At 40.0% G+C, this 17392-nt stretch overlaps 2 protein-coding genes across 5 annotated transcripts in view; one reads left to right on the forward strand and one right to left on the reverse strand.

Annotated features, from left to right (window-relative positions):
- The window catches only part of LOC145442933 (uncharacterized), a 356044-nt gene that overhangs the window by 270824 nt on the left and 67828 nt on the right, over positions 1 to 17392 (forward strand). The window lies entirely within an intron of this gene.
- Positions 1098 to 12585, reverse strand: LOC145442908 (uncharacterized). 2 transcript variants are annotated; one of them, XM_080320950.1, is made up of 7 exons: positions 11840 to 12585; positions 11652 to 11778; positions 7195 to 7325; positions 6996 to 7069; positions 2238 to 2303; positions 2096 to 2176; positions 1098 to 1334 (listed from the first exon to the last, which is right to left on the reverse strand). In XM_080320950.1, exons 2-7 carry the CDS (start codon positions 11769 to 11771, stop codon positions 1198 to 1200), a joined length of 609 nt encoding a protein of 202 aa, XP_080177076.1. In that variant the 5' UTR covers positions 11772 to 11778; positions 11840 to 12585; the 3' UTR covers positions 1098 to 1197. The 2 variants fall into 2 exon arrangements, with proteins under 2 accessions (XP_080177076.1, XP_080177074.1); XM_080320948.1 differs by lacking the exon at positions 11840 to 12585 and having other exon boundaries at positions 11652 to 11832.

Raw genomic sequence — 17392 nt, forward strand, 5'->3', positions numbered from 1 at the left:
GTCGCAGCGAAAAAAAGGAATCCAATGTACCCTAACTTCCTACTTAGCTTATCAGAATTATTCCACATCAGAAAAAGTAACAAATGTGCATGATTTTCATCCACACCCATTCGCAGCACATTTCAATTGCACTGCATCTTTTTCACCCACAGAAGTGTGCACTGATATATACTAAACCTGTGGTTCTCAACCTTTTTGTTTTCGCGGACCTATTTGGACCATCCCATCACGGACCCCCGCGGAACTACCCAAGATTTCGTTCAAATTTAGCTCAATTATCGCGCAACCGTCATCTGTCTTCTACAAATACTAACTGCGAGCTAGCGATAAACGACAACAAAAAAAACTTTTTCTTGAAAATAAGATAATACTATTTATGTTGAAATAAGGATCACTTTAAATATTTCAAAGCAAATTCTGTAGCTGCATTTCGCCAAATTCGTGGTAGTGTCTTGAAGATCCGTCCCTTCTATGGGATAGAAACAAGTGCCGAACAAATCCATTTCCACAAAGATAGGGGGTGCGGAGAATGTAATATTAATGACGCCGAATGTTCCTGTCCTGGCAATTTAAATCCCACAAGACAAATACCATCCCACAGAGAAAAAATATTTGCCAGTGAAGAAATACCAATTAGAAATCGTGTGCGTCTTTTAGTTTAGTACGTGAGGCGATTCCGCTGTCTTTTTGACATAAGGTCTCGAAATATTATAATGTAACGAAGTCAATATACCAACGGGCCCACCTGAATACGTTTAAATATTATTTACGGGCCTTACATTTTCCAAGACAACACCTCACTCAGCTCTACCGGTAAATCTGATTACGTGGGCAGAGAGAGGATACAAAATTGATAGTAATATGTATGGAATTTCCAATATTACTGACCGATTCAATCATGTATTATGGAAAATTTTTGCGCCTCGAGCGATTAGGCGTTATAACATGAATGACCAATGAGGATAATAAATCTCGTTTGCATGCAGCGGTTAAAAACATGGAAGTTTGTTTTATCGGCCCTGGATATAACATTCATAAGAGAGTGAGCGACTCCGAAATCACCAAATGCCGATCGCGCCCGTTTTTCACGCATATGATCAAGTGATCATCCCTTTAATATAAATCATATTGATAGCTGATGCTTCGATAGTTGATGATTCGATATACTGGACGTGAAATAGATATCGTCTATAGATATCACATTGCTGTCACATCTCTGCAACGGCCGAGTCGAAAAGGTGCTGATACACCGTACACCAGGAGATCATTGTGGATAAAAACCAGAATATCTGCGGAAACCATCTTTTCTCTGGTGTATACCCAGACAATCCAGCCTGTAATGAATTGACACACGCATGTATTAGAGTGATGCCGTTCCCATTATACGGAAATAAAAGAACTACATTATTTGTATCATTGTTTGAACAGCGTGGTAGACATTCCCACTTCAATCCTATGATGGTTTGAATTTTTGAAACAAGTCTCTGGACATTTAAAGCACACGGCCACGAAGTTTTATGATATCAAACCTACTGTTTCTGGGTTTTCGTGTGATCTTTTGACTTCAATTATCAAATGGTGTCCCTCTGTTCATATTATCCAAGCACGAAATAATTTACGCATGTGATGTGATGAGACGAGAGTATATATGTACTGTCTCACTTACGCCAGTAATAGATATCTCTATCATATTCGTTTATGAAATAAATTTGTTATAACCATGACGTTATAGCCATGCTGCATACGACTGGCATGAAGTCATAAAAAACATAAAATATAATATAAGTTAGTTAGCAAAGGTTCTAAATTGCGCGCAGTGAACTTCATGTGACTTTACATAATACGGATGGTGCCACGCCACGGCTATGCTGCGTCATGTCTTACCATCCATGACTACATGTCCCAATATCTGAATTAAGTCAATATTCGAAATTGCAATAATATTTACTTATGCGATAACTTTGCTTTACCATATGGGCATTTACGCACACTGCGGATGTACAGAATAAATGATTTAGAAAACGTAGAATATAATTCTATTTTCCATATTCTGTAGTTATTCTCAAGTGAAACGACAATCCACAAGAAAGCTTACCGGAAGAGCCACATTTTACGTAGGCAATATAGTATCTGGGGTCTCCAATATATGCGAATTCTCCCCACTCCGTCTCAGAATCTGTGAAGTGGATGTTTGTTGAACAGTTTCGTTGTACTCTGCTCTATTAGAAGAGACTTACATTCCAATTTTGCTTTCGGATTGATCCTTCCTGATTGGTCTCTCAATACGGCTACCATCTCGTCTCCTGTACATAACCGTAAACAGTCATTAGTTTCGTTTCTCAGTAGTTTAAGCATCCAAGCAGCAGCATGATATGATTGCAATATTATGATCACTATTAATAATCTTCATTTTCTTTGGAGTAAAACCTGTAAATACTCACACATTGCCTTGAGGAATAATGGTAAATGAGGATTGACCAATTTGGTTTGGTGATAGCGGTAAAAACATGACTATCATTAATCCACTTTACACTAAATACACAACAGTTCGAAATTCGATTCTAGCGGTCTCATAACGAGTATTTCGTAACTAATTCGTGCTTTAAATAATGAGTTAAATCGGAAAATCGAAAGCATTGATCACTAAATAAATTGGTAATATTGTGTCTCTGAGAAGCTAGTGTTGGCTCAATTCCCCAAATTGTGTCACCAGTATTCAAAGGGGGAATATGGATCACTACGGCATATTACGACGAATAATTTTGGCAATATGAATATATTGTTTGGTGCACTGTCGATGATTTGCATGCATCTGTGAATAGGGAACTCCCAAAAGTGACGAGATGGCTGCAAGCAAACAAACTAAGTTTGAATGCAGATAAGACCGAGATGCTCCTTTTAAATAACGCTAGTCATAGTTTCACTGTGGACATCAAGCATCAACAAATCTCCATATGTGACTCAGCAAAATATCTTGGCGTCACCATTGATGCCAAAATGTCCTGGAAGCAGCATATTGAATGCACAATATCAAAACTAGCTCGGTGTGTGGGAATAATGACCCGTCTGCAATCTTTTGTTTCCAGATCAGTACTACGAACCATCTATTTCTCTCTTTTCCACTCTCACCTGCAATATGGAATCGTAGTATGGGGAAGTGCATGCACAACATTTTTGTGCAGAATTCGAACCCTGCAACACCGTGCGATACGGCTGATCTCATCTGTACCTTTACGTACCAAACTATCGCCTTACTACCGTAAGCACCGAATTTTGCAAGCTGACAAACTATACCGCTTCGAAGTATCAAAAGTCATTCACAAATATTTTTCCAATAGTTTGCCTCCTGTGTTTGATGACTTTTTCATACCTGCCAAAAATGTCCACTCCCACTACACGAGATCCTCGTCTAAAGGAAACATCTACTTACCCCCATCCAATAGCAACCTAACTAAGAGATCTATCGACTACTCGGGACCTATCATCTGGAATGCATTACCACCACACATCCGTGAATTGCCTTATAATAGATTCAAAAAAGCCCTACTTGATCACCTCTTGTCGTTACACTAACACTGTTGTCCTACCTCGCCCAGACATTGCTTCATTGATCATTTGCTACCATCGTTTAATTTGTCTTCTATTTTATTTTTTTAACTACTGTAACCTTTTTTACAGCCAGACTGCTTAGAGTCAAGTGTACCTGTTTGATGCTGGTGTGATCAGACTAGATGACCTTCACGGTCTTATCGATCATTCCTATCTAATACCGAATACTGTGCAAGCATATTTTCTGTACCACCATCACTGCCGTGTGTTATGTATTTTGGTTGGATGAAAATAAAGACTCTCTCTCTCTCTCTGCTATATTGAATTTCTGTACTCCAAAAATTTTATTACGCCATATGTTAGGGTTTCCATATTTGGGATTCGGGAAAGGAAGGCACTTTTACGAAATCAGAAAAGCTAGTTGCTTGGGACTTAAAACAGCCGCTATTTCGCTGCAAAATTGGTGAATTGACTAAAAAAATCAATCACTTTCGTTCGACCCCCGTTTTCCTTACTTTTCACTTAAATTTAGTGGAGTTGACTAAAAAAAGGGCGTCACTTTCGATCGAACCACGAATTTTCCGCTGTAACGTCCGTCTTAGCTATTTAGCATCACTTATGTCCATTTTCACTCGAATCTGTCCATTATCTTAGTTGTAAAAGTTGTAAAGATAGACGAATTGCCAAAAAGGAGGACATTTAGGCGTCCTCGGAGGACATTATCAAAAACTTGGAAAAGGAGGACAAATCCACCTACAGGACGACGTATGGTTTTTGGTTACCCTACCATATGTTAGCTTTATGCCACGGCTAATTTGTCGCGACAGCAGATAACGTTACTAATGGCATATCAAATACAAATTATCCATCGCGAATTTATCAATTCACAGGTATCAGTCCGCATTCCCTAACAACGAATTGCGCACTTCCTAATCAACTCTGGTTACTACTGTGAGACAGAAACCGTAGAATAAATAGCCATTGTTTAGAAATCAAACGCTAACATGCCACCACACTACGAATATATATGTTTCTCTTGAAAAATAGCAACTGAGATTGCGATGGATTTTGATTCGTGGTAACTGGTGCTTAGGGCTGGGCACAATGATTCGAGTACTCGAATCTGAATCGAGTATTAATTTTTATGATTCGAGTCGAGTAGTAAAAGACGATTTTTTCGAGTACTGAAATTATACGCTTCTCGCCACTGAAAGTTAATTTATCAACGAGAATTATAGTTTCGGTGCTAGTTTTCGCTGTTGAAGCCTTTAAACCTTTTTTTTGCGGTATCGCAGCATGCGAAACATATAGTACAAAGCTACGAAGGTTTCTGGACGTAGCACATTTCCGAAGTCATGATTATCTCAAAGCCTTGTCACCAAGTGAAATGAAATCGGTATGGTCGAAATAATACCAAATTATCATTTATGACAGGGCCGGCCAACCCGTGGCCCGCGAGGTAATGGTTTTGAGTGGCCCGCGAGGTAATTTCCGAAATGAGTAATATTACTAAAAATGGATTGCACAGATTGTGAACTTGCAAGGACAACCAACAATTTGATTAGTCTGGCCCCAACACTTGAGATGTGATGACTAAAATATCAGTTCCGACGCATTGGCAGATCCATGAGCCATTTCGGTAGATCTTCGTACACAACAATAAGGCAGAATAATTTGCCATAGATTTATCAAAAGTAAAAATTTTCTACACGCTTCGCGCATCATGTAGTCACTTGATTTCTTGCTTTTAATATTGTTACCCCTTTGTGAAAATGAAAGAACTCTTGTATCAGATTGAGTCTAACTATATTCGCGATTACGAGACAAAGTGTCTTTCAGCATATTGGTCCTTGCGTTTGCGCTTGCAGAAAGGCCGTCGACTATGAAATCTGGGCATAAAATGATTGACGCATATTGGTCGAAGCTTTCGATATCGATATGTTCAGGCGCCGAATTGACCAGTCCGTGCAAACTTAGTCCAGCGATATACAGCAGGCCCGCAATATAGTCAAGTGACAATATTATGACTTCGAAAAAGTTTCGCGCATCGCGCGGCTAGTGGCCCGCGCAATAGTTCGCCAATCGAATGTGGCCCATTGGCTGAAAAGGTTGGCCAGCCCCCGATTTATGAGATGGATAACAGGCATTATATCCTTTGTGGTGGCATAAACGGTTCACATTTGAACTTTGACGTATTACATTCTGTTATGACGTCATAATGAGTGATATTCGATTACTCGACAGAATAAAATCACTCAGGTACTCGATTTTGCCTAGCCCTACTGGTAATCAACAAATCATACTAGTTGCAAACTTATATTCTCCTGAGAGCCACACGTCATCATCAAAAGAGCCATATGCGGCTCACCACCCATAGTTTCAGAGACCTGGCTCATACAAGAGAGAAAACTAAATGAAAACTCATTTTATGAGACGCATGCGACACTAAATTAGTATTTAGTCACTAGTCGCCTTATTTATATCTATGGCTCTCTGGGTCTGTGAATTTTAGGAAGTAGCCTATAGACAAACTTAAAACTTTGGTAGGAATTCTCGAGTCGATCTTATCCGAACTAGAACCCACAATCCATTGGTGTTGCAGCCAAGGAACGTGTCGCAACGCTATATCTTGCCCTCATATTAAGTGCGGCAAAGCTCCGATTGACTGGAGCAATTATATATAAATATGGCATACTGTATTCGTTCATAGATATTCTGTGCGTGATGCTGTTCATAAAGTCTACGTAAAGATTCCGTGTATCCTGATTAATTTGTAGCATGACCAATTGACCATTGACCATGAACCTGAATCGAACGCTCGAGCGAGAAATTAGAGTAGGCGTACGGCAAAACCGTGCTTAGTTTGAAGTCTTTAGTTTGAGCCAGAGTTCCCAACGTGGGAGACGTCTTATTCTGGATATCACGCGAAAGTTGACTAAAAAAAACGTCAACCGAAGGGAAAGTAGTCGCAGCCACGTAAACCGGTTTTTCGAGCAGCGTCTCGAAAATTACGTTTTTTGCGGTCAATTCAACAGCGATCAGAATGACTTCAATAAATTTCCTGTTTATATGTCACATTTTGTAGGATCCAACAATATGGAGGGGGGATTTGCGTCGAAGTGATAAGCGGGCGATGGTTTGAAAAAGGTTGGGAACCACTGGTCTAGTACAAACACTTCACTCTATAATGAACTCATTAGAATATGTATTCCTTCGGCTTCACCAGTATCCTTTGAATTTTTACCCGGAATGTTTGGGATGATATGCGCATGCACTGACTAAATGAATATTTTATCACTGTAGGCCTATACCTGACTCTTTGTGATAAATTTTGAAATTAACAGCATAAAATTTGGAATGAGTATCTGAATGAATAATCATCCGGAGTATGTATAACTTTAAACCTGAACCCGGCTATTTCTGAAATAGTCTGTTGAGTTCCCTACCTTCGGCATATTCCTGTCGATAATGGCCATCGCTAGTGCTCGAAAGGTAAGCTTGAAAAGATATCTTCTCTCCCCTAGGAAAAGGATGGACACACTTCCGAAAGTAACACATACTTAACCGTATCTTGTAAAGATTTGGTTGTAGTTTGACTATGAAGCTGAGGTTTGTAACTGATTTTTCTACATAAAAACCACCCACCCGTCAAAATAAATCGCATATGAACCACTGAATCCGGAGGTAGTTGCAGTTAGGTCTTTAACAGTCAAGCACGTATGGTCCAAGGATATTTCATCCATCGTGGTTACCGTTTCATACCAAGTCCCGTTGAACTATAAATAACAATGGACCTAGGTAAGTTTGAGATTCCAAAATAAAGTGCAACGCCACAATAAATAACATTGGTGTTGAACGGAATAATATAATTGCTGAACGGTGGAAGTATATCAACCAATAAACACAGATTGAACTGAAACGAGATAGATCCGACTAATCAAGTGGTCGGGAACCTTTTTCGTCTGAATAGCCATATTGACCTTATATTTTCCATTTGAACTCCCAAAGAGCCATACATGTCAATCAACCAACACGTCACAATCAAAAAATCGTGACGTCATGGTAGCGAAAATTCGAAATCGCTACATTGGATTCGTCACTTGCACCGTATTTTCTATGTAAAAACTCGTACTAATCTTGCTGGTTGTCTTTAGTTGAGTAATGAGCATGCAAAGCTTGAGTTACATCGATCTTTTGCAAGTTATATATTTTTAATTGTATTGCACTGAGAGGCAATTGTCATATTTCGAAGCTTAAGACAATTACCATTTAGATTTTCACCAGACATAGACAACAGTAAAAGTATGAATCTACTTTTTACACGGTTTTACAGTTAATGCGTCTTTTCGTGTTGCATGGCATTCCTGATCACTTTGCATAATCTGGTTAATAATAGTTGAGGTTAATCTTCTTACAAAATTTGGACTTTCTTCAGTCGTACGAGATCGTAGGTTCGTCTTGATGCTAATCTTAAATGCGAGGACTCATGTTTCGTGGATGGAGCCGAACATAGTCACTATATACAGCAGCATACATACCCACTGTACGGTGTGATGTGGCAGTGAGGTGGGGTCAGGAGAGACAGGTGACGCAGTGCATCACCTGTCTACTAGATTTCGAACATTTTTACTACCAAAATCACGCAACATGCCTATTCATTGTTCGAAAATAAAGCGTGAAAGCAGAGGTAAGGCACTGGTGAAGCCCGGCCGGGCGATGCCTTACCTGTGATAGCGCAATTCATCGTAAATACCATAGAATTTATACAGAATTTCTGATAATAATCGAATGTAATTGTCGCATTGATTCCGGTTAGACTTCTCAATTCTCGAAGTATTCGGTGGTAACATAACATTGTGCCACACACCTGCATTTAAACAGCGACTACAAAGCTACGTTTTCAATCAAGAACGTGGATACCTATGGCGTTGTTTGCAATTAGAATTTGTAATTGTGAATGTCACTTCCACGGCAGTTCATTTCTCGCTGTAAATCAGGAAGACAATTTATATTTGAAACCTGCATTGTGATACAGGTGCCGCCACGTCTCCTACTCTCTGTGATCAATAACGTAACGTGCAATCCAAGATTTCGTGGCGGATATTGGTCGCCGGCGCGACAGCAACTTAAATTTGAGGATCTTGAAAAGGGGGTCCGAGCCCATAACCCCGAATACGCCTCTGCATTAACCTCTCAACGACGTCTATACTGCCACAAGAATAGTTATACTGGTCGTACTGAAGATTTAATGGCAAGTTGCTGCAATATCACGAAAATAAAAATGTCGCAAAAAGCCATATCTTGTGTCCAAAAGAGCCATATATGGCTCGCGAGCCATAGGTTCCCGACCACGGGGCTAATCCGATCAAGGAGGTGACGCAGACCATAGAACAAGATAGATAAATTAATTCGACATTTCTAGATTTTCTTTGTTTCATTTTTTAGATCAGTCGTTCTGACACGTTTCAGAGCGCGACTCAAATCTGAGTTTCTATGGAAGAGAAGGAAGCGACAAGATGTATTTTTGTCCATGATGCTTTCTCGGCATAAAGGCCTACAGCGACTCATGATATACATACACACGATCTGTGCATATGCATACCGTGACTGCATGATGTGCATATGCCGCCGGAGAAGGAAGGTGCAGATATAGCCTTATAAGACTTTCTAAGTCTAGTACCATCCGTCCATGCTGTCCCAGTAATGCTGAGCGCCAAGCCCAAGCCTCGTGCAACCTGACGAATGCATTTATAGTGTTAGTATAGGAATAAATCGTTCTTTCACAATGTTGTTGTTGTTTATGAAACAAAAAGATGTGGCGCTTATCGCCTAACCGCCATTTGCACCTCAGTCAAAGACATAATGTAAGCGATACGAGGAGGCCGTCTTTCACAATGTGTAATACAGTTAGCTTGACTTTTCCAAATTATATGTATTTAAAAATATGTGGTAGGGACGAGTAAGGGTCTTTATTTTAAAATGACGCAGTCTAGTGGCTGCAAATCAGGTAGGAAGCAAAGAAAAAATTTAATTTGAAAAAATTCTCCATTTAATGTTGATTTACGTTTAACGATATACCTTTGCGCCTTATTCGAGGTTGCCCGCTCCTCGATTGGGTGTTTTGGGGGTGCGAGAGTTACGGCCCCGATCTCTCTCTATTCCTATCCCCTGCCGAGTATTACAAGCGCAAGTTGAAGTTTTCGTTGAGAAAGCAGTGTCAGACAAACCGTACCACGACATCAACTGACAATTGTGTAATACAATAATCGGTACATTTTTTATGATCAGGCCATATTGTCGTAACCACTTTCTGCGCGTGTCGCTTGTAGTGTCAAACTACCGTACGAAACACAGTGAACTTGTACATTTAAATATCACACCCAGGAGACACATTTTGTTGTCAGGAATTCATCAAATATGGCATAGGCATACACATGGGCAATCGCTCTGGTGCGATTGCCATCCACTTTTCTACCCATATTTCAAGAACCCTTGTTTTAGATAGTGAACATTCTCGTTGGAAGGTCCCTTTCAATGAAGGTGCAGTTGAACATAGTGCGGACAGTCCGACACCGTTCCTGTTTCTTCAAAATGGAATCCGGCTTCAATCCTACCGATATCCATCCATGATCTGTTTAAACCCTTCACACTACTCCCTATAGTACTCCGACCGAATCATAAACAATTATATGGACTTTTCATGTCTCGCTTTACTTGAACAATCAAATATCGTAAGGCGTTGATAGACACACTGGCGTAGGAGCATATGCTGCCGACCATAGCTTTCGTTGAATTTCGGAATGGTTTAAATTTTTTCAATTATATTTACTGGAAATCCTGCTGTGTAGACTAAAAATAAAAGGTCATCTCCTCACATTTTGCCGTCCCTAGCAACCTGCCATACATGGCGCGGAGCCATAAGCGTCAAGTGACTGCTACGCCGCTGGATAGACATTTATATCAGCGGTGTCAAACATACGGCCCGGGGCCACTCCAAGTAAGTGATAAATATATGCATTATGCAGCACATTTCCAAAGTTGAGATTTTTTGTAAAAAGTACCCGGACGTAAATAATCCTTTAAGACAGCAAATGTCGAGCATGTTCCTTAGGAATGTTAAAAAATATTTTTTTTTACAAATTTCATCGGGTTGATTGTCAAATCGTCAGGTTACGTAAAAAACCTGCACACCAAATTTGACTCAATTCCAACCAGCTGATGCTGAGGTCAGCCATATTGTACTTTCGGTCATTTTTTAAATATTGGTGTTTACGGTGGCAAATATCTTCACTTCGACATGACCCAAAATCGTGTTGCAAACATGGCGGAGGGTGCATGGATGCTTTTTCCATCCGTTTCAAGCTTGAGACGAGCCTATGGTAGAGTTTGGATGAAGACATCGCCAGTTAACGTAAAAAGTCGATGAAGCTTAAAGTGTGGAGTATGCTGGAAAAATCGGTCACATACTAGTTATTCACAGAGGCGGAAACGACAATCGAAAACCGTGACATGCACAATACATGGATAATCTAATAGCTACACGAAAAATGTAATTCAAATATTTTTGTTCGCACTTCTGTTTATCTTATTCTGACCCAAAAGACCCCATCCCTGGTATCCAAAGAGACTTGAATGATAAATTGAGACCTATGTAAATACGAAAATAATGAAAAAATGTCCTAGCCTGCGTGTACAATCTCTTGTATTCCTCACCACGAATACTCTGGGTTAACGATCCATCATGGTTGAAACAAGGAAAGTATAGAAATATTCCAACATATATCGTCGTTAGAGTCACCGTTTTAGAGATTTATAACTGCCTTCAAACTAGCAATTGTCGTGTTTTTGCCAAATACACATTGTTGCGAATAGCGATGTTATGCTCAAGTAGGACCCACAACATGATCTGCGATATATTACTACCTTGCATGGCGTTGATAATAGAACATTCCAGTGAAGATCAAAGGTTTGGATTTGGAAGTAACATATTGGAATCAATTGACTGGTCCGGCCCGCGATCGAAGTCGAGTTTGACACCCGCCCTGATCTATACCATTTGAGATATGTATTTGCTCAATATTCATAATCAAACACTTCCATACCTCATTCCAATCGATAGGCTGATTCTTTTTGGGTAAAGGAGCTGAGATGTCACATTGCGAGTACATGGCTGACACCATTGCAGCGCCGAAACCAACAAGTAAGATGGACATTTGAAACATCGCGATCCTTGCGAATGAATGGGTCTATGTTTCGTCTGAAATACTACAGCTATTGTTTTTATACATACCTGAAGATATATTACCTGTTCTAATGAGCTGTCTGGCTATTTCGGTACATGGTATTGGATCAGGCTGCAAATCCACTTTCAAATCTATGAATAAGTAATCATGAACTATATACGCTCATAAAGGCAATTAGATTTTGTAGGTTATTTATAAGTAATAGGAATGACGCCTAACTGCACAGACACAGATGTTTATGCGACAACGAAGTTTCAATAAATTCAAGAATTAAACGCTGTGTGTGCAAGTTTAAAGTGCACTGGGCACGAATTGAGTACACGGATAAATCGATCCGGTGTACGTTTTATTACGGAAACGCGTATAAATGCGGCATCTACAAGATCACGCAACAATGGAAGGATGAACGCGCAGGTATTCATGATAATAATACAATATGTGGCCCTAATACACCCGACGCATTAAAACACGAACGTGAATGTGAGTACCCTTAGAGCAGGTGGTGCCAAACAAACTTGGCACATGTCGTGTAGATAGAACAAGAATTGGAACGATATTTCGTGCGTCCTCTACGAGTTAGAATAAATATAAAATTTCTTCTGTACACATCTTACGTAACATTAGGATTTTTCTCATGGTTTTCCACCCAGCCTCACACCTTACAGATCGTATCGCATTGACTTCATCTGCGGAGTCCGTAACATCCGACTGAGATATTAACTTATACTTAACGTTTTGACCACATCCGGATGATTAAATTGGGGAATGAGAGATATAGTAATATGTATTGACGATCCCAGAACACGTGCAATGTATCTGAAATACGAATTCGTTCAGCGGTAGTAGACCAGCGGTGCCTAAATTGTTTCTAACGCATTGTTACTGTGTTTGTAAGTTTTGTTGGCCGCATCATTGCTGGTAATCTCAACATTCCAAACATGGTAGCCTATACGTTAACTTTGTGTCATCATAGGAAATTACAGATATTTTGAGATGATGCTACAATCTGCTATCCGTTTTATCACCCTCGTGGAATTTGACAATATTCACTAAAACAACTGTTATGCACCCTGGCGCCTCTCGTGTCGAAATGCAGCTGTTGTTGTTGTTGTTGTTGCTGTTGGAGAAAAATACCAAAGATCTCCCTGGATGTAACTACCAATACGTCATGGGTCCAATAGAATAGTTATATACGCTACACAACGCAAGATACTACCTTTTGAGTCATTATTATTTTATCACCCAGTCAGTCCGAATTCGAGTAATTTACCGAACCGTCGCCCCGAAGTCATAATTACAATTTTCAGTCACGAATCATCAACGGATCATGTTTTGTCATCTCGAACAAGAAATGTGATATGATAGCTGATCTTTCACCGCATGGCAGTTTTCTAAAGTGATGTTAGATTGAAGTTTGATGAGTTTTAAGGTTTTTTGGGTAGTTTTGGAGCAGGTGTCTCAAACTCAAATGTGCTCGCGGGCCAATTTCCTAGTTTTTAATGACGCCGTGGACCGCAGCGTAAGGTAAGATATGGCAGGGTAAGATATGTATTTCCAGTATAGGTGGGTATTTGGCTGACCTTGCAGACTGGCATTCCATACACATCGTGAAAATGTGATTTTCTGTTGTAATATTCACGCTTGCCACGAAAAAGTCATATTCTTAGATATTTGAATAAACTTGTTGTTGAACTTGGCATAATTTGTCGAAATAATGAGCTATAGACGCCATGCGAAAGCGAAAATGCATCATGACATCGTAAAAGCTGTCGTGTTCTAATTGTGCAGATATTGCGGACATTTGTCGTGTTACAACCATATAGGTTGAATGCTTTGTTGCGCCGATAGCAGACGACGTATATAAATGTAAGACCTTGGTGCACCTGATGAAAGAGCGGCGCTCCGGGATTCGCATATAATATTGCTATCAATTTTTACCCTCTCTCTGCTCATGTAATCAAATTTACCCGTAGAGCTGAGTGAGGTGTGTTAGAAAAAGTAAGGCACCTAAATAGTAATTAAACATCTTCGGGCGTATCCGTTAGTATAATGACTTCGTTACAGGATGCTATTTCGTGACCTTCTATCTGCAATGTCAAATGATATTGAAGTCACCCAAGCGTACTAAACTAAAAGATGAGGGATGAAGGAGCGGTGCTCCGAAAGCTCGTGTAACTAATAAAGTTATATTCATTCGCAAGTGGACGTTAGATAGGGTGTGAAAGCTACCAAGGTCTAACCATATTGGTGGAATATTTTAGAATGTAGTAAGATTGATCTGATATCAGAGCATTTGAGCATTATTGTTGCATAATCCGGGTTTCGGGAATATACTCCTTGTAAGTAGGCTATTGATCATGTCATTGCCAAAGTTAAATTAAATCAGCGTTCGAATATTGAAACAGATCAATAACAAGTTGAATGTAATAATCATGCCATTGTAATATAAATGTCCAATCGCTGAAGAATCCATTGGTGTTACAACTGTGGAGTAGGGTTGTTCAAAAATTACTTTTTTTGCGGATTCCAGCCGTTCACTGATTAAATTGTCAGGTTACCCTAAGAAACGCTTCACACCATATTTGGTTCAATTCTAACGAGTATAAGCCTCCGCAGATCCAATTAAAATTTTTAATTTATTAAGGAAAATTAAAGAAAAAAATTTCAAATTTTTCTGTCAACCCCATGGAATTGTTGCGTTGTCTTTAGGGATGGTGTGAAGGTGAGGTTCACGTTCGCATTCTGTGTGTGAACCTCAGAAATTTAGAGGTTCACGTTCATAAACGAACCTTGGTAGGTTCTGCACTGTGAACCTTTTTCATATGCTACAATTTTCCACGTCATTATAACATCTTTGGTTGAAATTCTTTGCATTTCAACTGCAGGCCACACTATGCATGGTGCTGACAGCATAAAGATCAACATTAAACGACATGCATCTTGCCAATCTAAAATAGTTACTTGCTTTGTTACAATAGTTTGCTCGAAATATCCAGTTTTCCGTTTGTGAATGTTTAGGGACTCTGCTGCGAGCTTGACCCGCAATCACACAAAATCAAGAGCGAAATACGCTATACATGTAGGTAGTCAGCGAATGATGCTTATTCAACCAATCAATGAAATTGATGTAAAGAATACGTCGTTGTCCAACGTAAATTTAGCAGCAGGCGTATGGGCTCCAGCTTGATTTGATATGTTTGTCGTATCATACAAACCAAATCCGTTTGATTGGGGTGTTGGCTACTCCTGCATAACTTGTTAATGGGTCTATATCGGTAGCAAGAGTAGAAACCCGTTTGACACTCTGCTCAATATATCAATCAATCAACGTAGCAATACTTAGACGCCGAATACATTGTGCGGTCTGGCCTAGACCGTTAAGGGGTAAGATTACACTCGCTTGCAAGTCCTCGTCGAAATTCTTGGCAAAGCGACGGAAGATATTGATTTCATGAGATTATTATATTATTTGATTGCTCCAGTTGATACATTTGGCGACGTTTATAAAGTCAGTATGCACTTCAGCATTGTGGCCTGAGTTGTCGCTACGTATTGTGTACATTAGTATATCAACTCACTGAAATGTAGGGTTGGAATTAGCAATATGATGTCACGTGACGTCATGAGGTTCACACCATCGCTAGTTGTCTTCAAAGACGATGCAAAACAAATTTAACCGAAATCCAACTAATAGAAGCGGAGTTATTTGAGTTTTTCGTTGATAATCCTCGGATTAGCCACCAATCAAGGATAATCCGTGAATTATCAACAAAAAACTCAAACATTTTGTTCTCCATGTAACCTGCGTATAACGGTTTCGCATTACTGTTTAGTCCGATTTTTTCAAAAACCTCCGGCCTCAGTATGCACACTTTTCCTTTCTGAAATTGGATGTCAATGTCAGCGACTTGGTACCTAATGGTGTCTCAAGTGAAACCATAACACCGCTGTCGGGTGGTTATAATGCGGTCTATGAACATACTCGATATTTCTTTTCTTGAGGTATTAATTGATGGAAGTATTTCGTCCTAAAAATGTAAGCATTTGTTAGATATATGCTGGAAAAGTACATCTATTTTTTACGTTTGCCCGAAACTGCTTAGCGGGACGCATGAACTCGTCAAGCGGGCCGGATGTTTGACACCCCGGTGTAGGCGATATGTCTCGACTACCAGCGAGCCACTAGTTAACAGCCACTGCGCTAATGGATGAAATAATCAAAGCCACATTCACTTATCAATCTCGCAAGGAATGGACCAGAAGAGGCACGGTATATTCACTTGTCACCGCCGCCTAAATGTTGAATTGCCCAACAAAATCGAACGTGCACAATAAGGGCGGTGCGTGTACAGGTCTAGAATGAGGACGCTGCATGCACAATAAGATCAGTCGCAGGGTTGTAACCAAGTCACAAGGCTCCGAGTCACAAGTCAATCCCACTTTTTTAGTTTTGACTCGAGTCAAGCCGTGTCATTTTCAATTCACCACCGATTCACGTCCGAGTCCAAGTCACCGAGCAGATGGTCGAGTCCGCGTCATTGTGTTGACTGCTTAATTTCCAGTTAAAGTCTTGTTCCATCCACTTTTTATATTTCTGTTTGAAGATATCGAATGGTTCGCATTTATATTATACTAATTTTCCTCACTTTTAGCAGTTTCTGGTCGCATTTTCAAGTACCAGTACCAATGGACGAAATCCCAATACGGTGGTTACTTTACTATTACAATGAAATGTCGGTCTTGGCCGTCTGAGTCTCGAGTCATATGACTTAGTGACGCCACTGAATCAATCCGCCGTTATGACTTGTTTACACAAATGGCGCTGTTTAGGGAATTCAATAGGTAATTAGAATGAAGTTTAATCCCGCAAAAAATGGAACAGAAACTGAACGGTATTATTCACTTATCATAACTTTTTGTCACCACCTCCTAAATATTGAACTGTCCAACAAAATCGAGCGCAACTTAGACAAATGCACGACGAAAGGCCTTGAACCATAGTGTCCTATATGGTGTCGACACAAGCAAATCGCACGGTTCAATGAAATTGTATCACGTCACAGTTTCCATTTGGCTACAGGCAATTTGACGGTGATTTTTGACCGACTTGCCGAGCATCAAATTTGATAAAACGGGTATCAATCGAAAGCTGCCGCCGTACTGATTACGAAAATATAAATTTTATTCCGCTCGCGGCCCTGGAACCCCCACAATCAGCCTCTAATTTTTCATTGTTATGGAGATTGGCATTGTAACGCAACAATGCTGTCTGGCGAAACGACAGACGCAACAATACTGTCTGGCTCCCTTTTTCTCGAGAACCTGTCTCGTTTCGCTAGACAGCATTGTTGCGTCCCAATGCCAATCTCCATAACAATGAAAAATTAGAGGCTGATTGTGGGGATTCCAGGGCCGCGAGCGGAATAAAATTTATATTTTCGTAATCAGTACGGCGGCAGCTTTCGATTGATACCCGTTTTATCAAATTTGATGCTCGGCAAGTCGGTCAAAAATCACCGTCAAATTGCCTGTAGCCAAATGGAAACTGTGACGTGATACAATTTCATTGAACCGTGCGATTTGCTTGTGTCGACACCATA

The sequence above is a fragment of the Botryllus schlosseri genome, chromosome 7, assembly GCF_051294905.1.
Source record: "Botryllus schlosseri isolate E-star chromosome 7, Bs_hap1, whole genome shotgun sequence".
Classification (NCBI taxonomy): Eukaryota; Metazoa; Chordata; class Ascidiacea; order Stolidobranchia; family Styelidae; genus Botryllus; species Botryllus schlosseri.